The sequence below is a fragment of the Corvus moneduloides genome, chromosome 4 (genome assembly GCF_009650955.1).
Source record: "Corvus moneduloides isolate bCorMon1 chromosome 4, bCorMon1.pri, whole genome shotgun sequence".
NCBI classification, from domain to species: Eukaryota; Metazoa; Chordata; class Aves; order Passeriformes; family Corvidae; genus Corvus; species Corvus moneduloides.
This window is the reverse complement of record NC_045479.1, coordinates 15,516,173-15,542,259: the sequence shown is the minus strand read 5'-3', so window position 1 is coordinate 15,542,259 and position 26,087 is coordinate 15,516,173. Positions and strand designations below refer to the sequence as shown.

General features: G+C 41.5%; 1 protein-coding gene across 2 annotated transcripts in view; it reads left to right on the top strand.

Moving 5' to 3' along the window:
- The first annotated feature begins 12,594 nt into the window (after window positions 1-12,594).
- The window catches only part of BRAF (B-Raf proto-oncogene, serine/threonine kinase), an 80,600-nt gene continuing 67,107 nt past the window's right edge, over window positions 12,595-26,087 (top strand). For both annotated transcript variants that reach the window (XM_032106900.1, XM_032106901.1), the window contains exon 1: window positions 12,595-12,761. In XM_032106900.1, coding sequence (XP_031962791.1) covers window positions 12,630-12,761 — 132 coding nt within the window. In that variant the 5' untranslated portion in view covers window positions 12,595-12,629. The remainder of the gene's footprint in view (window positions 12,762-26,087) is intronic.

Below are 26,087 nucleotides of genomic sequence, written 5' to 3'. Positions count from 1 at the left end.
CTTGATGTGGCAATCTGTTTGCTTTTCATTGTCTGTTTTGCTTTCTTGTACTACTACCAGCACAATTCTGCATGTGGCCACAAAAAAACCCAAGGATTCCCACTTCTGCTGCTGCTTGTCAGTCTTACCTGTTATAATGAGTTTCATTTCAGGTAGCTCTAGTGCTAATTTTTTTTTTCAAGTTTTTTTAAGTTGCTGTTACTGTTGTTCTCTGCTTTTCACTGGACAATACTTCACAGACCACTGCTTGCCCACAGCACTCTCATCGTACCCTGAAGTTTTAGATACTACAACAGAAGAGGCTGAAATACTAATTCACTAAATCCATATAATAATGGAACTATTATATGCAATAGGAATTTAAAATAGTTTTATTACAATAATTTTGATTGCCTGGAAGACATGTACAAAACACTACGTAAGATGATGAACATTTTTATTAGCCTTCAGTAGGAGTTTTATCACTAGGCTTCTTTGGTTACTAATATTAATGATCAGTGGATCTACATAAATTTGTAACACCAAGGTTATTAATTGAAGAGGTGCTGATTGTGTTAAAAGGTATTTCTGGTAAGCTGCACAGTTCTTGTTCAGTGTCCTTACTTCATGTTACCTGCTTTTCTAAGCTCTAAGAGAAGCTGATTTTAGGAAATCTGCAGTGTTGTGGGAGAAGCACCTGAGTTCTTACAACAGTCAAAAAAATGCTGTAGAAGTTAGTATTTTATATGTATCTGCTCTGTACTGCAGTAGTAAGTTCCTCTCTAATTTAAAATCCTTTTAGTAACTTAGAGCCTTTGCTCAGTTCTAATGTGCTTAAGACATTTTTGTGTTCCATGTGTTGTCTGTAGGTTGTGACCTGTGTGGTACTGAAGTACCCAGAGCCTGTGATGGGCCCTCTGAGAAGTTCTTGGTTCCTGGGACATGTGCATGCAGCTGAGGGGAAGGGGTCTGGTTCCCTTGAATTCATCTTTGGCAAGAAGGGCAGCATGGAGTTGCATAATAGGAGAGGGAATATCCAAGTAGAAAGGTTGCTACTGCCTGGCGCTGTCAGGCCATCAGTGTGAGGGGTGAAGTTTTTCAGGTGCTTTGGTGAAGGGAAAGACCCATTCTGAACCTCTTCAGCAGAGCTACTGCAGCAGCTCTGCACAGCTCTTGATGCCTTCTAAAATTAAATCCAAGATAAATAAAAATGTTTTCCCTGCTACTTAAGATGAAAGGTAAGCAGCATCTCTTCTGGTGCTGTGAAACACTTAAAGCTTTCACGGTATAAATAGGCAAGTGACCAAAAGTGTGCATGCATCAAAAAGGGAATTGTGGCTCTGTAAAGGAAGTATGCATGGCCTTAAACTTTGTGTGTGTGGGGAGACTTGGTTATGAGTACACATACAACAATATATAAAATACAACATGGTGAAACTGATGGAAGTGCCTGTGAAGTAAGAGATGTGAGACAAATGGGCTGAATTGTTGATTTTCATATTTTTTTCTGCAGCATTTACAAAAGCAAACTGATGGAGGAAAAAAAAACCAACCCACTTTCTGAAAAAGTATGAGAGAGGTTGCCCTGCCTAATTTTTCATGATTTTTCTTCTGTGGTACTCATTTGCTAGAACTTGATCTTTTAAAAAATGGCCATTCCCTTCCCCTAAGACTTCACTCTAAAATAATGATGACTCAGCCAGTATTGGAGCATATCCTAGTGTTAGTATAATCCATTGCTTGCTGGGAGCATTAGCATAACTATTTTCTTTCAGAAAATACAGCCTTCTGCTCTCCATAGCTGGGATAGAAACAGGCACTTTCCTGCCTCCCTTCTAACCTGTACTCTGTCGTTTAGGAATAGGCATACCCTGAAGAAGGCTACATTTTTTGAATCCCAGGGTCTAGACAGATTGGGAGTCAATCCTGAAGCATCACACAAGGTGTATTTAGGAGAGGAAGAAGAGTTCCAGCCACATGCTGAAGGGTAAGGATAGGAACACTTATGCTTTACAGCTATTGGTATAATGGTGTTTTATGTACATCCATTTTATGTACAAATGACCCAGTTCAGTTAGATCTTTATTTTTGGCTTTCCCCTTAAAATGTTTTTTTTCACCATTGAAACTGCTGTGTCTTATTACAAGATTCACTCTTTTCCTGATGGTATGAACTGACTGCCCTTAGAAGATGTTTAGATTGATGTTTTAATTCTTGATTGGAATAAACCTGGTTAGCTGACCTCCAAGGGACTAACAGAGTAAAAACTAACCTCTTCCCAATCCTGAGCAGCTTTATTAAGTGCCACTGTTTCCTTATTTTGCAGTGCCTTAGCTATGCCTGTCTTTAATTAGACTCTGCTATGATGTATTCATAGCTGCTGAGCACTGCTGTGATAATCACAAGCTATTTTGTAAACAGGCTGACCCAGTTGCTGTATATATCCTATAGGGAGTGCAGCTATTGCCAAACCTCTTACTCTTGCACACAGGCAGATCACTTGCATGTGACTGTACTTTGTAATGGGGGAAGGAAAAAAAAACCCTGTCTCGCTTTCTGGCAGAGGTACCAGTGTGTTAAAATATATGTGCTCTGCTCAGAAAAGTAATAACTTGAAAAAAGTTTCCTCTAATTTGGAAAGAGTCTGTTTCTACTTCTTAAAACAGCATGCTGAGTTTACACAGCTCAGTGAAATGCACCTGAGTTACTCTAAAGTTTTAGATAAATGCTTTGTCTTGCTTGCCTTTGCTTCCCCAAGAGCAAAATTAGAATAATGATCACTTAGAGAACAGCGTCACAAGGTTAAGCTGCTTCTAGGATGGGAGTTTACCCCAGGAGAACCCTTTAAAGGGCAGCTTAGTCTGGTTGTGGTAGGACTTGTAGCTCTGTGTGTTTCAGAGAGGTGGTTGTATGCAACAGCTGAGGACATTTTTAACACATAAGATAAGCTGTGGTATGTTACTTTGCTAGCTGTTCTGCTTTAGATGTTTAAAATGTCAAATGCTGAAAAAAAAACTTGATTTGGTCAGAAAGTAAAAATTTTTAAAATCACAGTTATTTCTTAAACTATAAATATTTTTGACATTTTGAGGCATCTATGTACATCTTCGTCTACCACTTTGAGTTTGAAAGCTATTTTAGGATAATTTAAAAAAACAACAATCAACAAAGACTATGTTTTGGAAAAGAATCACAAATCTGAAAGGCTGTTTGATGAGGGAATGACTGCTGTTGTCTGTTTTTATTTTAAAGCAGAAAGGATAAAATGCAAGGGAAAAAATGCCATGGAAATCCCAGATCAAATCCCTTAAATTCAGTTCTCCTCCGTAACTGATTGTGGCACTTCTTGTACAATCCCTTGGCAGTAGATTCTGGAAACAAAATCCTTGAAGGGGACATTCTCTGTTCATCATCATGATATTGAGACATGTGAGAGCAGAAACTCTTCCTGGTTAACCTCTTCTAGGGGCAGCATTGTTTCTCTAAACTGTCCAAACAACAATGGAAAACTCAAAGGTTCTAAGAAAAATTTAAGAGAAAAAAAGGGATGTATGAGGCAAGTTAGAGAAAGCAGAAATGAAAACAATACCCTTATCATAAATCCTAGAGGTATAACTTGAATTATGTGTGTGGGCCAGCTCTTTAGAATGGATCTTTCTGTGCCTGCACAGCTGGGGTTGCATGAAAAAAGATGCTTTTGTCTTTTCACGTCTTTCTTCTTTCTTTTCCTTGTCCTTTTCCTGAAGTGTAATAATAATAATAAAAATAATAATCATTTCTTGATAGCAGAGAGGAAGGAACAGACAGGAAAACATCTGAAAGAATTTCTTGAGAAGGCTCAGTCACAGTAATAATGTGTTCAAGTGGGGAAGAACATAACTGTAGCCAGATGTTAGAAGGACATCACCACCACACTGCCTGGGAAGTTGTTTAGGGTTGTCTAAGGGAATAAATATGAAGTCAACAGCATAATGATCATGACATCAAAGTGTCTTTATACATACTGTGTTGAGTTATTCTGGGTGGAATACTGGGGAAAATTCCACAAAATTAAATATTTAGAAAACTGAGAAGATTCCAAGAAGTGGGTTTGGTTTATGTTGTCTGAGTCAGGCAGAGCTGGGCTGAGTCAAGTGTTATAAAATATAGCACTGGGACCACTTCTCTTCTGGAACAGGAGGAGGCAGACTGCATGACCTAATACATATTCTCATATCATAGCTAGGTCTGTGAAAAAAAATCTCACCAAGAGCTAAAAAAGGATTTTTATATCCATTAGGTTTTTTGTCTCTGCTTGAAAGTACTTCACTTCATCCCAGGGCTCCTAAAGCTGTTTGTAAATATTTCATAGAGTTCAGAGGGTCTCTCTCACTTCACTTGTTGTTTCTGTGTGTCTGATGTTTGCCTCATGGGCTGCTTCAGTAAATAGGCTTTTAATGGTATTGGAAGCAAAAACTGCCTGAGGTCCAGAAAGTCTAAAAGCCATCCTACTGCCACACACCGTGGTGTGTTGCTGCAAATACGTAATCATCGTTGCATCACATTGCTCTGTTTCCACTACAGTCTTGACTGGATAAAAGTGAGTGGGGTCATTTGACTCCCACCTTTCAAAAGCAGATCTCTAAAATGTGATTCCAGGTTAAAACATCTCCACAAGTGGCCTCACTTTAGAAGCTGTGTAAATATTGAATATCTCCAACTGGTATCAATGGGATTTAACTCTGTATAGCAGGCAGGTAAATCCAGTGCCAGCCTTTGGCTTGATAGTGGTCTCTTCAAGACAGGGCTGATGAAACCTCATGTCTCCAGAGACTCTGTTATGTCTGTGCATGCCAAAGGTGCTTCCCCAGGGATATTCCCCAGTTGGACTCGATGATCCTTGTGGGTCCCTTCCAGCTCAGCACATTCTGTGATGAACAGAGTGATGTGAGGCTGTGTGGGTGCCATGCATTGGTTTCTGCAGAGAAGAGAGCCTCAGTGGCTTCAGGACAGCCTCATCTGTGCTGGCACTTGGGTGATGCTGACTTATTTACAACCAGCAACCGCTACGGACAAGGTGAGACATTTCTAATTTCTGTACTTGCATGCAAAGGAGCCTTTGTGCAACAGGCAGCATCAAGCTGCTGCTCAGAGTATTTCTGGAGGAGCAACAAGCAATGAGGGTATTGCACTCAGTATTGAACTGGCTGGTTAACACGGAAGTTTACTGTATTTTTTTAATTGTTTCTAAGATGTCAGAGTTTATGCTGGTTTTATATTTAAGTAAATGAGATACGACTGATGTTTCAGCTGATGTTACTTAGTATTGTGTTCAGTTTGTAGGCATAGGAGCATTTAAATGAAGGCTCCAACCTAAAGTGGTCTCCGTGTACTTGTCTAAACTGGCACATTTATATTGGGGAGGAGCCTGGGAATGAGGCAGTGCAGATGCCACCAGACAGAGACATTTCTGGCGTGAGTGGATGCCAGGCAGTTGATGCCCAGGCTGCATGCGAGGCAGCATGTGGTATTGCTTGGCTATTGTCTGTCCTGGGCCTGTTCGCTGCCACTGATGAGCAGGTAAGTGTTGTTCATGAGCTCTAAACCTCACAAATGCTTTCTGAATCAACAGCATAAACTGAAAAGTGAAAATTAGGCTACAGAATGTCAGAGTTGTTACTGGCAACTAGAAAGCGACACTGTAGCCTCTTAATTTTTCTTCTTGTGCGCTTAGTTCTGCTTATATGCTGTGATGTTTGCCAAAATACTGCTCTGTTGCCTGACACCAATAAAGCCAACAACGTGGTATGTCTCTATTTTCAAACTCAAGTTGTTTGATAGCTTCGTCAAGTTAATTAATAAATACGATTGCCCTCTGAGGACAGATAGTAGGGTATTGGCTAGGCATGCAAACCACTTAAAAATAAGAAGAAGATCTAAGCTAGAGTCATTGTCATGGTTTCACTCCAGCTGGCAGCCAAGCCCCACACAGCCGCTCACTCACACCCCCACCAGTGGGATCAGGGAGAGAATTGGAAGGATAAAAGATGGAAAACTCGTGGGCTGAGATAAAGACAGTTTAATAGGGAAAGCAAAAAGCTGCACACACAAGAAAAGAAAAATAAGGAATTAATTCACTGCTTCCCATGGGCAGGCAGGCATTCAGCCATCTCCAGGAGAGCAGAGCCCTGTCACACGTAACAGTGACTTGGGAAGACAAATGCCATCACTTCAAATGTGATCCTTTCTCCTTCCTCCGTGCCTCCTTATCCATACTCTTTCCCCCACCTTTATATACTGGCCATGATGTCATATGGTCTGGAACATCCCTTTGGTCAGCTGGGGTCACCTGTCCTGGCTGTGTCTCCTCCCAACCTCCCAGGCACCCCCAACTTCCTCCCTAGCCTCACAAAAAGCAGAAAAGGCCTTGGTTCTTTGTAAGCCCTGCTCAGCAATAACAAACATCTCTATATTATCAACCCTGTGTTCAGCACAAATCCAAAACACAGCCCCATACCAACCGCTGTGGAGAAAATTAACTCTCCCCCAGCCAAAACCAGTAATGTGGAACACCCCAGAGGGGGGTAACAGAATTTGTGTTCGTTTACCAAAACAAATGTTTTCCAGAGAAAGAGGTCTCATTATATCAGAAAGGAATCACCACATCCCAGGGCCTTCAGCATAACAGCAAGCTTCAAGCAATCCACAGCATTGAAAACATTGAGAAGCCACTGGCCACTGCACCAGAAATTTTGCTTTTGGCCAAGGGCATACTCGCAGGAATGAGTATAGAGCAACGTGGTTAGGAGACTGTCCCAATTCCCACTTGCTTGGTGAGCAGCTTTCTTTTATAGGAGAGACTAAATGTCTGTGAGGCTTGTGTTGTCTGGTAGTGAGGATTAAAAGACAAGGATGGATTATGAACTGTGATACTGACTCTGTCAGCAAAAGACACCGATATTTTAAAACATTGTATATAAGCATTCATTTAGAGGTTATCCATCCTATCTGACCTATCCCTGCAGAACAATAACTCTTAAAACTCCAGCAACGTGCGATATTGCCCTGAGAAACATGATACGTCACCATGTTCTCTCTCTCCCACATCAAAGCTGCAGTTTCTGTATTTGATTCCTGTTATTGATTTAGATTTTTTTAAACTCTTAAAATATCCTCTCTCCAGGCCAATACCAACCCTGATGGACTTTTTCTGCTCAGAGAAGAGGCTAGAAACTGAAAGGTGCAAGTTAGTATCTGAACTTCTATTAGATCAGAGATGTATAGTCACCAATATATCTGTAAAGTACTGGAAAATCAAATTACAGCAGGTAGTCAGGCCAGGGGAAGCTCAGCTACCCTGGATATTATGAAGGGAAATCCTAAGATTGAAACATAATTGAACAGTCACTTTCTGAACAGTAAAATTATTTGATTGAGGTGGTATCCTTTCCTGCCCTTTCTTGGAACACACTCAATCACATTAATGGGGTTTTTTGTGCCTAAGTGGGATGGGTTTGAGTTGTAGAATGTGATTATTCACACTGGAATGATAATGTGAGGAATATAAAACTGTTTAGTCCTTAAAGCTGATCAGCTTATCACTGTCCAACACAAAGGACTCAGAAATCAGATATCCAAACAAGCTGAACATGTTAAAGCGGTGACCAGGGATGCTCTGGGAACAGGAGGGTCTGGACTAATCTTTGCAAACATGAGATATGGTCCCGGTCCTAGTAAAGTACATCAGGCAGGAAAACCAGTGTTCCTTGCTCCTTTGTTTCCCTGTTTTCATCTGCTTCTCGTTTCCTAGGAGAGCTGCATCTTCTTCTCCAGTGTCTACTTCGACTATGTTCTCCCTCCATCTAATCTTTTACCCCATCCCTCCCCTTCCTTTTTCACTGGCTGCCACTTTTGTTCCCCTAATAGCGGTTTTGGGGCTTATGCTGTCACTTGAGGGTCCCTCAGATGCCACACAGGTTGGTACTCACATTGCTTTTGAATAAAATGTTGGTTTTTTCAGCTTCCCCCGCATGTACGCAAGCGAAGGCAGGAAGCAGCAGGGAGAGCAGCAGAGCCCTACAAGGCAGTGCTCACATTGTGGACCCCAAAGTCACTACTCATATAAGGAAGGAAATAGGGTTCTGGTGACACCAAACCATGTGCAGGGTATGCAAGGGGCCTAGATGTAAAGTCACTCCCATGTCCCAGTCCCAACAATTCTCACGCCTCCCACAAAGTCTCCAAAGGAAAATGTTTTGCTTTTTACTTTCTGAAGGTTTGGGCTGGGGTTTAGGGAGAGAAGAGCAACAGTTTTATAAATAATGACTGAAATAAATTACGCTTGAATCAAGTGAAAGCTATGTAAATATTCCAAATATTATTACAAGAAAGTCTAGAATAGGTTATTATTTGTATATAAAATAAAGCTTGTTAGGTCAACATTGCTTTTAATGGTAGAATGAAAACAAGTTAAGAACCTGGTGGATTCACACTTTTTTCTTGTTTTCCCTACTCCTGTTTTACTGGTAGTCTCCACCCAGCCTCATCGCTTCTGCTCATGTATTTAACTCAGAGGCAAAGAGCTATGAAGTCCCCATCAGATGAAAATAACACAAATAAGAGTGTTCATCTGCAAAGTTTAAATCACCATCTGAATATTATCTAATTTCTCACTGAAGATATGAATGTTACAGAATGCTAAATGTCCTGAACTAGTTCTTAGGAAGTTCCAAAGGAAACAATACATATGCTCTGTACCGGAATAGTTTAAAGCAAAAAGGAAAAAAAAAAAGGAAGAATCAGCCTTGTTTTCTCTATTGCTTCACAGTGGATCAATCAGACAGCAATTCCTAGAAATAGGAAAATATGTATAGTATATCTTAGAGTGGGAGAGATAATAAACTGCTATAGGTGCTAAGGTGATGCAAAAGAAAAAATTATCTGGGTTATATCCTTAAAAAATATCTCCAACATTCGTTTCCTAGAGAGTGAAGTAATTTTCTTAAGTGTGTATTATTCTGACTAGTAATCAGAAAATGACTGAACTCTGGACAACAGCCTAATTTTTGTTCTGCTTCATATTTTCTGTCCGAGGTAACAGGGAACACAACTGGTGTCATTAGAATCTGTGTTTTTGTAAATCATCCAGACCTGTATTTCTACTGCTATGGCGGAGAATTTAAACCAGCACTTTCAAACGTGCATGCACCAAGCACAAATGCTACAACTGACAGGGCAAATACTGTTTTTGCAGTATATGAAAAGGCTAAGCAGTTTTTTTTAAATTTAAAATAAATTTTAAGGGCACTTCAGACATCCTGAGTTGAACGTGTATCAAATTTTCACACCACTTTAAAAAATCATACCAATTATCACACCAATATGCAAATCTTGTAATTGTTTTCATTAAGAAACTGGAAGGCTTGGGATTTTTTTGAGATACTGCTGTCTATTGAAAGACTATAATAAAGGAGACCAAGATTAAGTTTCATCTAATATCTCTTGGATAGTCACATTTTGGAGCATCTCATAAAGATTTTTTTTTTTTTTTTTTTTTTTGAGAAGAGATGAAGTGTCCAAATGCTCATAATGAGACAGCTGCTCTCAGGTAATCATATACATTTTCTTACTGACTCATTAAAACATTGTTCTCTGAAAGTGCAAGTGTTGATTAGGTCAAACAAACGTTCTGGTGCTGGGCAACCTAGCTGGAGAATCTTGGTCTTTTAACAGCTGGATTTGTTTTCTCATCCAAATTCAAATTAATAAAACAAAATTCTGAGGAGGATCAAACCCCAGTGGGTAACCAGGAGTTTTGGTGGGAGGTGGCAGGTTTTACATGTACAAGTTTGCTTTACCTGCTGCAATACCAGATAAACTGGCTGTGCTGCATTGCAGGAGTCAACCAGCCAGTGCCCCACAGATTTGATAGCAGAAACCTGCCTTTCACATCTAGGTTGTAATTTGATTTTGACCTATGTTGATCATGAAAACTAGTCTCTGTAAAAGACATGGATGATATCAATTATCAGTAGATAGGATTTCATATCATCAAGAGGTAGCTACAGTTATTAATGATTTATCTTTCATCATGGTGGATTAAGTAGAGAGACCAAATGGTCACCACGTGAAGGAGTAGGAAGTTCCATTTATCACTAGGTGTGGATTCCCCCAATCAAAAGGAAAGTACAGTATGAATAGTCGATTTCTGTCTCCTTCCCACACAACAATCTTTTAAAATAGTTCTTAGGTGTTTTTTTTAATCTCATGTATTTCGGGAAGTAACTCTGCTGTGTTTCCAGCATTGGACATTACTTCTCAGTATTAGGGTTTAGAACTGCAGCTCTTCAGTGGTACATCACATGTGATAAGAAAGTCTAGCAGAATTCTAAGCGAATGAAAATCTTCTGGAAATAATCAGAACCTCAGAAAGAAGAGACCCAACACTACTAAAAGCAGTAGGAAAGGTATTAGAAGTTACAGATTGATAGTAGTCTACTAATTCCGCTGCTAGGGTTATGCCCTGGACGTAAATTGCTTGGGGAATAAAATAGGGCTATGACTATGTTCTCTACATTAAGACTAAATTATCCCTTGGTATAAATTTCATGGAAATGAATGGACTTACTCTGTTAGTTAACCTATATTACTCTGTTGGCTTTTCCACAACAGGCTGTGTGCTGGGAGAACCATCTCCTATTACCTCTGCTGCCTTTTTCTTCAGAGATCAGAGAGATTTGTCCCAGTGTTCAGTCCTCAGCATGGCTGTGATTTTCCAGAGTTTGTGTGCATTTTTTCACTACCATTACACATTCCCGCCGCATAGCAGGAATGGCTGATAATTATCCTCTTCATTAGTGGCTATTAGGGAGAAATTTCTAAACTTGGCCAACTGCTTAGTCTGTACATTAGATTCTTATGTACTCGTGTAGCCTTTCTGTTGACTGCACTGCAGGGCTCCAGTCACAGGAAACCCCAGGCTCCTCTCTTAGCAAGTGCAGAATGTAAAAAAAATCAATTAAAATCCACTGAAATATTAAATTGAAGTTGCATTTATTCACCAGTTGCAACACTGACAGTATTGAACTGCATTTGAAATGCTTTTCCACAGCGATGGCCCCAGTGTGAAAGGTGAAATAAAAACCTCAGTTCTCTCACCAGAATTATTAGGTTAAGAGGTTGTGTGGTTACATGTTCACAACTGAAGTGAAACAGAGATAAGGATCTTGCACTTGCAGGATTCAACCTAGTGTATGTTAGCTGGCTACCACAAAATATACCAGGCTGTGTTAGAACAGCCTTTCTCTGAAGTCCTGCTGCTGTTCTGGTACATCAGCTGTTCTTTGCAATGCCCTAAAATACTGTTGCCATTTTGAAATTTATAATAAAGACCTTTTCAGCAAGAAAACGGAAAACACCTGATTTAGCAGGTGTTTTATCTGCGTAAGCAGCATTTCAATGGGTGTGGCACACAGGGATGAGACGGGCCAAGGTTTTACTTTAGATGGGAACACACGGCCACTTTGGGGAAAGATGGCATTGGGAACAAGGCGGGGAGCACCTTCGGGGGACAGCAGTGGCTGCTGGCTCCAGCTCCTCCTCGCCTCCTGGCTGGAGGGAGCGGCATTCACTAATGCACCACTTTGGTCCCTGTGTCATTCCCACCAGGGCAGTGAAGGCCACGGCGATGCTGCTGTGTACGCCCACCTCTGATCCCTGGTCAGCCAGACGTCCTGCCATGCACACCCAGGGAAGACGAGATGGACACTCGGCAGCTAGGATCTGCTCCCAGAGCTCCCAACCCAGCCAGAGGATGGCACAGCGGTGTTCCCGAGGATTAGAAGGGGTCCCCACGTCTGCTGAGCCAGACCCGACCCTTCTCTAGCTTGGAGCACCCCGTGTGAACAGAGCACCAGCTAGGGCAGCCCAAGGCCTAAGTGCTGTCAGTGGAAAAAACACGGATGTTTCATCGATCCTAGCGATCGATTCTTTTAGTTACCACTACAGTTACAGCCAGCAGGTTAACATGGGAATTTTGGAAGCGTCTGGCGCTGCCGCACGGTTCGTGTTTGTGAGGATTCACCCCAAAGCCGCAGCGCTGCTGTTTGCTGAGGGATGCCCCGCATCCCACTCGTTTCTCGTTTGAATTCCGCCGGCACCGCGGTCCCGTGTTTACCCCGCGTTTCCCCGCTGCCGGGAAGGACCCGCAGACCCCCCGGCAGTGGCGTTCCACCCCATTCCAGAGCCGGGTGTGCGCGGGGCTCCTCCTGTCCCGGCGCTCGCGGTTCCCGGCTCCCGCTCCCGGGACCGGTCCGGCGGGGGCGGCGCCGCCACTGCGCTCCCGCGCCACCAGGGGGCGCTGCTGCTGCGGCGGGCGGGGCCGCGGCGGAGGGGGCGGGGCCCGAGCCCACGTCCGAGTTCCCAGGGCGACGGGGCGGTCGCGCCGTGACGTCACGGTGCTTCCCGGTGACGTCAGGCAGGCCCATTCGCCGTGGCCGCGGCGATTCTGTGTGACGTCACGGGGCCGGTCGTGACGCGCCGGCGGCGCTGGGAGCGGGCCGGGACCGCGCTCGCCGCCCGCCCCTCGCACTACGGGTCGCGGCTGGGGCCGCCCCGGCGGCGGGGACGCGGCCGCCCCCGGCCCCGCCCTCGCCCCGGCGCTCCGGCGCAAGATGGCGGCGCTGAGCAGCGGCGGCAGCGCCGAGGGGGCCTCGCTCTTCAACGGGGACATGGAGCCCGAGCCGCCCGCGCTCGGCGCCGGCTACGCGGGGGGCGGCAGCGGGGACCCGGCCATCCCGGAGGAGGTGAGGCCACGCGGCGGCCGCGGCGGCCGCCCGCCCCCGGGGCTCGGGCCCGGCCGTGCCGGGGGCGGCCCGTGCCGGCGGGGGCAGGGAACGGGGGCCGCGGCGGGGATGGTGCGGGTCCCGGCCGGGTTGCAGAGAAGCCCGGCTCGCTGCCCCTGCGGCCGTGGCTGCCGTGCCCGGCGGAGGTTTTATGTGGGGCTTTGCTATCGTTTCCCCCGATGGTTTTGAAACACTCGAAATGCATCTCAAAACAAGGTTGGGTTCGCTTCGCTTTGTGGACGTGCCTTTTGTGGACGTTTCGGCACAAAGCGTCTTAGGAAATGTAGACGGACAGGGCACCGTGGAGGCAGTGAGGATGTCAGGCCTCTGGTTGGTGTCTTTCTTACATACTTCCTGTGTTTTTGGGGCTTATTACTTAACTTCCCAATCCCACGGGGAGCGAGCGGTACTACCTGTTTTGCTGGGGTTGAACTGTGAGTTGCGAACGCTTCTGAAATGTTTTCGGAAGGGGGAGTAAACTGTGCGGTAACAACACAAGGTGCTTCGCAGATTCAAGCACTGTAGGCATCCAAGGCAGACCAAACTGCCATATGCCATGCCTCGAGTCTGTTCTGGAGGTAAATACAGATGCCAGAAGCTCTGCTGTTTTGTTCTCAACGTTACTCGCTGGAGAGTGTTTCAGCTCAGCTTTCCCTGGTGTGTCTGTGCAGTTGGTACGCGACCTCTCATCTCTGAGCAGCCCTGTGGCCCTGTGAGGAGCCCAGCCCACCTGGTAACCTCCCCTTCTGGCTCTGGGGGGAGAGCCTCCAGCAGGGAAAATGAGCTGGCTTGGATCAGCCACTCTCAGAGGGGTCCAGTTTGATTTTATTTATTAATAGTATACTGGATTATAATGGAATTAGTGAGTTGAGAAGTTTGAGAAGTGCTAGAGCTCATGCTGGGTAGATGGCCAGAAAGGAGAAATAGGAAAAGAGTCCGTCCCTTTGGATGTTTGCAAGACGTGAGGTTGATTCCCTCATCTTAAGGAGTTCCTGACTTATTTGTTGAAGGCAGGCAAAACTCAGCAGTACACATCTATTTTACACCTACCCAGCATGGTGATTAAATGCCTTGAGTAATGCCAGTCCAGTCTGAACTTTCCTGAGTGAGGAGAAACCCTCAGCTGGTTGAGAAACCCAAACACCTGAAGAGTGGGGTTTAACAAACGCACGCTTTTAGCAGCAAAGTGAGGTTAAAAAGCTTCTGAATTTCTCAGTTATTTCTGCCATTTAGAATAAAATCTATGGAATTAATCCAGTAACTGGTTTGTAGTGTGGCCCTCGAAACAATAACATCAATACAGCTGAGCTGCTTAGTTAAACTGTAGTATAAGAGAGAAGAGAGGGAAAAGCAGTTGCAAGAGGCAAGAATTTTTTTAAAAATAAGTTTTCATACTAAAGGGGGTATTTGTGACACTGCACTAAGTCACTTGAACTTCAAAAATGTTTTAGAGTACGTCAGTCATTAGATTTGATTCCAGTTGGTAAATTACATAGTGTGGCTGCTTCTGCTCTCATCCTGAATATCTCCCCTGGATGAGGCAGAGAGACAAGTGGTCCACCTGCCGAGCAGAAAGGTTGATATGTTGTCAGTATGGGTGGAAGTATTTGGGAAGTGTGTGGGAGCTAGTCTTGTATTATTTAAAAGCCAGCTTCTTATGTGTTGGAAATACTGAAGCACACAGGTCTCAAGGCAGAGCTGGTTGTAGAGTTTTTGTTTTCTGATGTGGTTTTGTTCTGTAGTTAGCTAGTTCTTCCTCAAGTTGTAGGTAATTAAGTTTTGTTTACAGTATAAGTCCACCTATTACTTCACCTAGATCTGTACCTTAATGAAGTTCAAGCCCAAAAAATTGCTGACACAGTTAAAATGGAAACTGTCCTTAATACTAAAACAAGCCAACCTAAAGTGTAATGCCAGTTCAAAGTGACATAAGTCAGAAAAATACCGAAGTGCTTGTAACTGACTCATGCTTGTAATGTAAGTACATGTTCTAGTGTTTTGTTTCATTGCTTCAAGACAAGGTAAATCTAGGCTTAAAAGTAACCTTGCTATGGAAGCCTGTCAAGGAGCATGACCTTACTTACTTAAGGTGATACCTGAAAGTGTTTCAGTTCCTATAGTCTTTAGGGAAATGCAGTCCTGATTTCCAGAAGGCAAACCTTCAGTCCTGCACTCAGTTTCTGCTTTTGAAAGGGGAGCAGACAAGAAGAATTTCTGACAGATGTTGAAGTCATCTTACACACACTTGTATATTAGAGCCCTCTGGTAGAGGACATGTTCTGTACTGAGATTTTAATCAAGTGCTCTCTGTTGGTTACAGCTACATCACTGGCCCTTATGAATTCTTAAGGGTTGGAAAAAGAAGTTTAATCGATGTTGTTCAGCTCATGACCAGTTCTTAATCAAATAGTGAATTTATGTCTTTAAAAGTTGCTTTGGTAGCCTAAGTACCATTACTAAAAATCTTCTAATAGTGAGTATTATAACTCTTCTAATAAATAGTATAATAATTGCTAAACCTTTTTTTTCCCTATATAAAATTCAAAGTTGGTAAGGGTAGTTGCCCATGCAGTCATAGAGAACATGTAGGAACTGGGTACTTACTGAAGACAGAAGGATTTGGAAAGGGTAGGGGCAAGTGCATTTAGCAGGAATTTTTTCCTCTCCCACTCACGGTTTGGTTGCTGGTCCTGGGAGGCCTTGGATGCGAGCTGGCGTCTGCAGGCACAGAGGTTGGCTTCTTCCCCAGCATGGATTCTCGGGACAAGAGATTGTTTGGATGGAAGGTTTTCAGAGCATTACAGGGTTGTTGATAATAGTAAGGAGTGTGTGACAGCTGGGAGGAAGGGTTCTGCTCTTGTTGCTAGAGATTACACTAATATTAAATAATTCAAATGGGATTTTCTGTACTCGGAGCTTCGTGCCCTAAACTGCTCTTTGTAAGACAAAAATTACTTTGAAGGCTGTGAAGTGAGGGCCTGAGCTGCTGGATGGTCATTTTCTAGGCAGCAGTGCTGGAATTTATCCTGCATGAATATTAGTTATAAATTTAGAAACCTTAACCCTATGGAACAGATTTAAGAGTAAAATGGAGAATGGATGAAAATACATATAACATGAAGATAGAATGAAAAGGCACCTCTAACCTTACAATATGAAGTAAGTGGTGGGTTCTCATAAGGCAATGTAGGTACATGAAGCAAAAGTGGGGTTGATTTTGTTGCAGTAACATTTAGGGAACCTCTGTTCCTGGGTATTAGAACAACTTTTCTTTAGAGTATCTATTTCTCTAAAGAGTTTACAATTAAACATGCTATTTATTTGGAAACTTGAAACCATATGAGTGGTTTTTTACTTCACTGCTTTTACAGTTTTGGGAATACATTTTATGTTCAATCTCAATTGTTTCCTTGCATTTGTATTTAGTTGTTGAACTAACTTCATAATCTGTGAACGGCATCCTATTTAATTGTGAGGACAAGTTAAAGTGGAGCTGCATGTGAAGCATCTTGTAGGTAATATTCTGCAGCAATATATCTGAAAAGATAAGTGAAATAATTGTTTCTTTTATATAGCATGGGAAAGGCCGTAGCTGAATACTATGTCTGACTTTGGGTCACAGCTTCAAGAAATGCGTGGTCTAGCTGAGGGGAGTCTAGAGCAGAATACTAGCAGTGATGTAAAGTCTGGAAGGTCAAAGCTTTGAAGACTCAATAAAATCTAAAGTTGTTTTAAAAAGAAATGGAAATTGTCAAGTCTGATGCAAAGAAGAATGCAAATAACCTGTTTGCCAGGCTTGTAGTGATTACTGCCAGAAGTAGTGAGTTTAAGTGGTGGCAAAGGAGATGGTTCCGTGTTACTATGAGATGTTTTTCTTTATGGCTAGGAATAGTGAAACATGAAAATAGACTTTCCAAACTTATCTATAAGCTGTTCATTAGTAGACTGTCACCTTAACGGGCAAATATATGTCAGGAGTGATGGGGGAAGGTTGATCCAGGTGTAAAAAAAGACAGAGACTTTAGTAACCTCTCATCTTCTTTTCCATAGGTTTTTTATGATTTATTTCTGGCAAGGTAGATTGAACATTAGAACACAACCTTGAAATACTTAGGTTTAGTGGGGGTAGTAGAAATTTCTGCTTATGATGCTTTTCCCAAAAGGGAATAGGATTAACATCTCTGTCCTGTGGTGGCTTGTTTGATTACACAAAACTTGCTTAATAGAGTGGTGGCTCCTTCTGGAAAGTTGTGATGTCTTGGGAGGCTTGTTTCTTATCTGTGTGAATATCTACAAACTGGTTGGGAACAAAATGTTTACTACTGATTTATTTTTTTTCTGATTTATGGTCTTGCTTCTTCATTCCCATTTGTATTTTGTTGTAGTTTTTAAACTCAAAGATCTTTTATTTTTAAAGCTGTTCTAATAATACCTTTCTTGATACTTGCTTAGCCAGGAACGGCAACTCTTGTTGTATGAAGTTAAAAGTACTGTAGACCAAATGAGATTTGGTTTGTGGTTGGTTGTTTTGTGTTTGGTTGTGTTTTTTTAATGCAGCTGTCTTTTAACACAGACTGATAACCCCCAGAATTTCCTTAAGGCTGCAATATTCCAGTAACAAATCTCTAGTTCAGTTTAATTGTTATATCTGTAGAAAAATTTGACTGCATGAAATCTTTTGGAGGGAAATTTATTTAGAAAGAAATCTAATTTTATTTTTACTTACAAGGGAAAAAAACAAAAAGGTTTTGATTGACCATTAAATTGCTAATTCTCTTCCAGTCCAGCCTTCCAAGGAAGCTGTTTCAGGTTTAATGGAGGGGATTTTTTTGAAACAGTTTTGGCCAAGTGTAAGTTTTATTTTCAGTTTGAACCACTCACTTCTGAAGGGTGGTGAAATGTACAGTGTATCAGAAATGCCCTGTCATAATTGTAGTCCCTATGGTTGCTGCTGCTCCCTGTCACTGCAGTTAGATCCAAGTCAATCAAATGGCTCTGTGACACGCAGAGCTGGAGGTTTTGCCCTTTCCTGTGCCCACGTTACACCTCTCATCCAGATCTACTCCCTTGTGCCCACGTGGTACCAGTAGGTCCTGTCCTGAATTGACTGCACTCACTAGTACTGAAGAAAATCAGCATTGCTTTTGCTGGATTCATTTTCTGCAAACTCAGTGAATGCAATCTCCTCTACATGAGGTGCGCCCAGTGAGTTCCAAAATGCTTGTGACATCTGAAACTAAAGGAACGTGGTTAGGGGGAATAGTGGTAGTATGGTGTGTGTGTCCCCCCTTTTCTCTTTGGTTTTTGTAAATCATTTGTCCCTTAAAGCTGCACTGGGGCCTTAATTTTTTTTATATTTGAATGAGAAGTTTCGCTCAGATGAAACTTCCTTAGGTGGACTTGGCCAGGTTTAGGTCCTGACACCTTAGACTTTATGGTCTTGAGCTTCTCCTGCCAGATTGTAACAATCTTCTTTGGTCTCTCTGGAGTCCTTCTGAGCATGCCTTTTACAGAAATAGGATTGCATGCCATAGCTTTGCCAGTGTGCCAGGGATGTGAAGGTGTCTGTGAGCTTCTTGTGTAGCAAGTGTTCGTTTCCAACAGCCTTGACCACGTGAGAGTTCTGGGTACAGTATTTCGTTTTGTGAGGTGTGAGATGCTTTTCATCATTTTCAACTGTTCACACATCTGCGTGTGAACACAGCTACTTTCTCATAGCTAGTGCAGGATAAAGTCAGCCTGCAATATATACATTTTCCTTTGCTTCAGCTTTTTTATTCCAGTTGCTCTTGAGCTTTTTGGGCATACAATGGAATCCTCCTAATCCTCCCTCCTGAGCACGGCTTCTTTCCAAAACGATGAAACACATATTCATTCAACTGATTCTCTCTTCTGTGGCCAGTGCTAACGAAGGCTGGTTGATGCAGAATTACATGCCTTTTCTTTTTTTTTTTTCTCCTGCTTAAGCCCCGCCTTGCTGCAAGGGTTTGGCTTGTTACTCCACCTTTTTAGCATTTGCGAGTTTTGGAGGAGTGGCAGCAGTGCCTTTCTTTATTCTGTTTCTGATGATGTTTTATGAACGTGGACCCTAGCAAGAAAGAGTAAAACAGGCAAAAGTCTAATTTGTAACCTTTCTCTTTGACTAGGTGCTGTCAGTTCAGGCAGGAGTTTTGAGGGAGCAATGCCGCCAGTTATCCCACCATGACACTCCCCAACCAACATGAGCATTTAAGATCAGAAAACAGAAACTCCCTTCAAAATGGAGTTTGTTGTGCAGTGCCAGATACAGTGCTCAGTATCAAATGAATTTTCCACACTATCTGTATGAAATTCAGGAGATCATGTGAGTGTGTTTGAGCACTGAAAGGCACTTTTGTTTTTCTAAGGTTCTGATTGAGTTAAATATTTTCGTGGGTTCTCCCAGTATACCTGCACAAAGCTTAGCATGAAGGGGCAATTCAACTTCTACGTGAAACATACCAACTTTGTTTAAAATCTTTCTTCTGGGAGACAAGCAAAAAAGGCTGGTAATGAACGACTGAACTTAGTTTTCATATGTATTGCATAACTAAGTGGCTAGGAAATTTTTTTTTTGACCCTAGAAAGGGGGATACCAGCTCTAATATCTTGATCTGTTACATAGTGAGGCCTCTTGAACAGCATAGTTATTAGTAAAGCTGTTGTTAGATGCATCCATAAGTAATAAAGTAAGTAGTAAATACTTTCCAAATGCAGTTACATTGTGTTCAGGTAACATTTTCTGACACTTGGAGCACAGACACGGTAATTTTTTTCTCCCCTTTAGCTCAGATAAAGGGTTTGTTTTGAAGGCAGGCATTTCTGGAGGCTGAATAGTGTGTCTAGGTTTTTTTCCTCTCTTTAGTACAAGTTATTCATTAATGGTGTTTGAAAAGCGCTATAAAATCAACCTGAAATAAAATACATCATTATGATTAGGAACTTGGTAGTATCTATATGTTTGGAACTGGATGGTTGTATATTGGTACCTCAATCTTTGATCTGGTTTTGAAAATTTATTCATTAAACTTAATAGGTCAAATATTCTCTATAATAGGTTTAAGTAATGTAGATTTAAATATGAGTCTTTAGTATCATCTGAGGTAGCTTTCAGAAAAGATTTCTTTAAGCGTTCTGTGATTCTGCTAGAATAGTTTGTACTGTCTCTTGTGACATTTTTAAGCCTATGTAAATCATTGAAAATTGATGTAACTTTTTCCAGATTCTAGGTTAAGTAGTTAGTGTAATTTTTTTTAACACTCCTAATTCTACAATGGGTGGCAAGGAGCCAATTCTGCCCTTTAATGTATTTCATTTTCCAAGGTGGTACTGGAGTTGCTAAGGCAGGGTGGTCTGCTGAGTAGAACATAGAGTGCCATTTAGGAGAATGTGGTTTCTGTGGCAGTTCCTGTTTGACTGTTTCCTTTGACTAGGAGCATATTACTTATGTTTTAAAAATAAAAAAAATAAAACAAGTACGTTTGCTCTATTTCAGCGTGGAGATATGTTTGTGATAAAAATAGGATACCTTAATTTCTTTATTGGATCAGACATATTTCTAAACAAGCAGAATATATTTGTACTCGACCAACAATTCCAGCTGTCTTACATTTCTAATCAGTTGGTAGGAAACTATGCACAGTAGTCACTATGTAGTAACAGTTTAGTGGTGGAATATTGCAAAGTGTATAACAAATTATTTTATGGATTGATAATATGAACTTTTAAATAGGTGCTGATTATCTTTTCTGGATAGTCTAATTAATTGTGTATTCTAGCAAGGAGAGAGAAGAATTAAATTCTGTAGTTCAGCTGAAACTGAGTTTATTTGTTTTGTCATTTTAATGAATGTGACCCAAGCTGTGTAAGAGCTCTGCTGGACGAGCATTTACTTCTCATAGGCAATTATTGTAATTAGCTGTCTGGCTGCTTGCTTTCCATCACAAATGTGACTTGTGTTCAGCTTAAGGTGTTCAGAGAAATACTCGGGTGTATTCATGATAATCTTTTTTAAATGTCATGGATGCATGGATTTAATGTTATTGAGATTCTGTGGTAGTTACCTGGCTAAAGCAAAATTGCCTTCTTAAATGGGTTAGAAGATCTGGATAGTTTGTTTCCTCTTTTATTTTTTTTTTAAGCCTATTACTGTCTCAGGAGAAGGTGTTGAATTCATGCATGTAAATACAGTGAATTGTTCCCGAACTCCGTCTGTGCGTGATCCTCGTGACTACTGAATTAGTATCAAAGTGAATAAGAGGGACTAGTAGTACTGCAGCACAAAAGCCATGAGAAATATGGAATTAAAGATTTAGTTGTGCAACTGGTGGTTAATGATTTAAATGAAGGGTAGAGGCAGCTCTTATTTTTCCACACACTGCTGTTCTACTGTGGTACAGAACATTTGTTAACTTTCCTTTTTATAGTGCTTGGAGGCAAATTCTACTTAGTGGCAAGCAGCAAAGATGGCAGGTGGTGGAAAAAGTAGGAGAATGAAAGAGAATTGAAACCTAAACAGGAAGGCTGCTGCTTCATGGTAGCCTGAATCCATCTAACTGTGAGCTATAGAGAGGAAAGGTGACTTTTTTCACCAGCTGAGGTGATCACTGGGTCCTTTGCCAAGCTGTTTTAACACAGGAGACTGGCAGAAAGCTTACCTTGACAAAGAGAACAATTTTTTACTTGTTTAAGATACTGAAATGGTTCAGCCAAAGGTTTGTGTTATGGAGAAGGAGTAAGGAAGAGAGCAGGGGTAAATAGCCAAGGACAGTATGATAATTGCACCCTCCATCTCAGCTGGTGTAAGCTGCAAAGCAGTCAGTGCCTAAGGCTCTGAGTGGCTTCATTATTACAGAGAAACTGCTTGGTTATTGTTGCTAGCAACAGGTTATGTTACAAGGACAGACTTCACTGAGCTTTATGCTTTGTAATTTTTGTATTTTTTTAAAATATGCTTTTAAACACTTGTAAGGAGCATTTGAAGTCTGAATTCCTTTGTTAAATAGGAGGCAACTTAAGGGCCTGACAGACTGAAAGGCTGTTTATTCTGCTTTAAGAGTAAAGCTGAATGATGAGCAATTGAGTTTGTGTTTAGAATTAATGAAAGCAGAAGACATAGATTACTCTCAGTTGCAACTGATGGTTTGCAAAAAAATGAGTTTCTGCTGTGAAGTCTTCGAAGATGGTACTTTGATACTTGAGTGTTAACTTAGTCAGATGCTTCCTAGTTTTTTGGAGAAGGGTGGAAGTTTTTGGGTGTTTGGTTTTGGTGGGATGGTTTTGTTCGACAGGAGCAGTGTCAGATGCAGCTGGAACCTGCACTGCTAGTTACAGGTTAGTCTTTCCTTCCTAAAAATTGTTACCTGTTAAACGGAAAGTAGATTCTCATCTTGAGACCTTTTTAATATTTAATTAACTGCTGTGCTTACAGCAGATGCTCACTGATCACATTACTGTATTAATTGACCTAGTTATGATCCTAGTTGTCAGACAGGATAGTACTGAAAATGTTGTACCTCTTCTTGAGGATTTTCCTTCCTAAACATAGTCTTGTACATCTTCCCTAAGGCCATTCGTCGTGAGTCTAGAAAGATACCTTCATAGGCTTTTGTGGAAAAAGAGGTAACGAATCCTTTTTCTCCTGGCTGCAGTTACTTCTGTAGATATTGTTGTTTGTAACTTATTTACTAGTCTGTGGTTGTAAATTTTACTGACTCATTTTGAACTGCCTACATACAGACTTTGAGAGTGTTTCATTGTTGGCTATCTCAGACATTGTAAAGGACCTATAAATAAAAAGGATAAAAATGATTCACTGAGATTAATAAAAAGTTGCAAACTATGAACTAGGAAAGGCAAGCTTGATGTTGACCTTCATGTCACATGTGTAAACTCTCATGTGAAAGCCATTGCAAGCTGGTTTTCAATTCAGTGAAGTTTTTCAGCTGTTGTTTTCAAGTGTTGTCACACTTGTTTTATAAAAGTTTTAACTGCACTGTTGAAAATGTGGTAAACATGAAGAGCCAGGAGAGTAGGAAAAGTGGAGAAATTAACACAGTGGATGTGCAACTTGCAAGAAGCTTCCACAGAGGGATGGAGAGGAGCTATAGCCTGGAATATTGGCAGAAGGAAAGGACTCTCCATCCCACTGGCTGTGCTTGTTGCAGCACATGCCTGCAGAAAATGAGAAGCAAGCTTAGTAAGAGTTAAGAAGAGGACTGGGACCAAGACAAGTGGGGGGGGAAAGTACCTGAAGGAGGTACCAAAGTGTGAGAGAGAGGCAATAGTGATTGTCAGCATAGAAACTCAAACCCACATATTCTGCATCTTGCCATGCAAATGGTTTGGTGGAGCACTCTGTTATTAACCCCATTCCTATGTCCTTTTGCCTATCTTTCACCCAAGCATCTCACTTTCAAGTCAGTTAATATGTTAGTCCAGCTAAGGACAATCTCATACATGACAGCATTCTTAAGTGTTTTCTGACAAAGTGGATCCTTGCTCAGTGGAGCAAACAATTGAATTGGTTGTGTAAGAAAGAAGCTTGAAAGGACTGATTGGAATAGTATTGGATAGATATTGATGATTTTGTCCTTCTTATGAAGCAGTTTCCAAATGAAATGCTTAATTTTTTAATTTGTTTGTTCTTTAATTACATTGTTAGTTCTATCAGAGTATTCTCTGTCATCACTAAGTGTGGTAATCCAAATTCAGGACATACTGTTCCTGGACAAATAAAGGCTTTTTTTTATTTTCTTACAGAATAGATTTGAACTTTCAGTGTCTTCTACCAAATATGAATCATACACCTTCGAGTTGGGATGTGCTGCAAGATTTGAGTAGTGATGCCAGGTGCAGAAAGTATGAAAGATAAGTTTGCTTTGTGATGTCTCAGGCGCTGCACATTTTGACAAGCAGCAAGGGATGCGAAAATAACTTTGTAACTTAACCTTGCATGTACCCGAGATTATTGTCCAAAGGCTTCTTGAGCTCTCTCAGGCTTGGTGTTGTGACCACTTCCCTGGGGGGCACTGGAACAGGCTCCTGGTGTGACTCCTGGGGATGGTCCTATTCAGGGCTGGGAGTTGGACTCAATGATCCTTGTGGGTACCTTCCAACTCAACATATTCTGTGGTTTGTGCAGCCATAGTCTTCCCTGAATAGAATGGGTTTAAGCTTCTACTGTATTTGACTTGCCTCCGGCTTGAAATAGGTCATCATCTTTATTGCATTGTAGGGGAGTGCTTATTTGCAAAATTAATGCACAATTATCCACAATAGGCAGATTCAAGTTGATATATTCCAGTGTATCTGGAATATTTCCAGTTGTCTGGCTGCCTGTGTCTATGTTAGCCTGCGTCAGCTTCCTTGTGTCAGCAGCACTAAAAGGAGAATCAAATCTAATCTCTTGTGATAGAGAATAACCTTAACCTAATGCTACAAGATAGGCCAGAAACATTTATTTGATGCTTTTTTTGGAAAAATGATACGGTTATCCAAGCTGTAAAGGATTCATTACTTTTTTATAGAACTACAGTTCAGACAGTGTCTCAAATCCCCATTCCGTTTCCTATGGAAAGGGACCGGACTCGCATGCGGGCAGTACTGGATGCACTGCAGGTTTACTTTAAAATTCATTAAGATTTCCAGCAACTGTCTCTGAGGCTGCCATCGATTTTTGTATTTCTGTAAGATACTTCACAATTGTGGTTTTACAGTTTCCTACAGGTGTGGGTTTCATAAATATAGTGGAGTGCTCATAAGAATAAGAAAAAAAATAGGTCTGTTCTTTCTTAATAACTTTCAGGCAGTTTTCTTTTACTTCTCAAAAAGTGTGAATAAAGAGTGGATAAAGGGATTACTTTAATCTTTAAAAACTTGGGTTTATCTTGTGGTGTAGGAACAAGCTCTTTGGTCCGGAACTGATTGATGAAAGGATTCCATATGCCATGTTTTCGGTGTCTCTGTTGTTAGGCAGTTCTTTGCTGCTGTCCTGGAATGTATGTGCTTATGGGCAATGAGACCCTTGCTAGGCCAATTTTGCACAGTTGGATTTTATTTGGATAGTTTAAAGGAACCTGTGTATCTGTGAGTGCTGCTGAACTCCAGAGGTGTAATTCTTAAGAACTTAGTGCTTCAGGGTGCTTTCCACAGGGAAGATGGGGCTCTATCTTGGCTCAAGTTCTGCAAGGCTGGGCTGTGCTTATGCCACAAACTAAGCTGAGTTGTCTGAACAAGCAAATCTGCAAGGAGGAAAGATGGGCTGAAGTTGCTGGCTCTGCTGGCTGTGAAAATGCAACAGGGATGGTGAAGTTTTCATGAAGCAAAAGCTGTGGGTGCTGTGGTGGGCAGCAGCAGACTTTTCTGAGTCACGTGAGGTCATTTGTTTTGGGTTCCAGTTAGGAAAAGACTCGAGTTCCTTCAATTGAATTGAAGTAGCAATAGATCCTGCATAATAAGATGCAGCATACCTGCACAGGGGTTAATTCTCAAGCCAGCTACTTAAGGATTGCTCTGGACCACAAAAAAATATCTTAGAGTATTCACAGATGTGGGAAGCCAGAAGGTAAATTTGCTCTAAGTAAATATAAGTTCAAGTTCCCACTTAAAAGGAAATTGTGAAGCTTGGAAATTTGTTATGGCATATGTGTTCTTGTGCTAGAATATGTGTTCTTAGGCTAGAATATGCTAGTCAATACTAGATTCGTGAAAGTTCTCATCTTGTCAGAAGACTTTTGATGAATATGGCACACAAAATAGCTTTTCCATTTCTATGAGCAACAAGTAATTATTTGTTGCTATGGCTGACTTTGATAAATTTCCTTCTGCCTTCAGCGTACTTTTAACTGTACGAGGAGCCTTTCTAAGATTATAGAAATCCATATTAAGTTTGACTGTAAGATTCACTTGTGAAAAGGCTCTTGGTTTACTGCAGAGATATATACTAGGTAATTCAGGGCAATGTTTTCTGTTCCTCTGAGAAATTTTGTCTTCCATTAAACTGTATTTTCAGCTTCTTCAAGTGAAGATATTTTTACAGTGATTTTAAAATTTCTTTCATCGATCATAAGATCACAGAATGGTTTGGGTTGGAAGGGACCTTAAAGATCATCTTGCTTCAACTGCCCTGTAATGGACAAGGAGCCTTCCACTAGACCAGGTTGCTCAAAGCCCTGTCCAACCTGGCTTTGACCATTGTCAGGGATGGGGCACCCACAATTTTGCTGGGCAACCTACATTAGTCAGGTTCCACTTGTCATGATATTAACT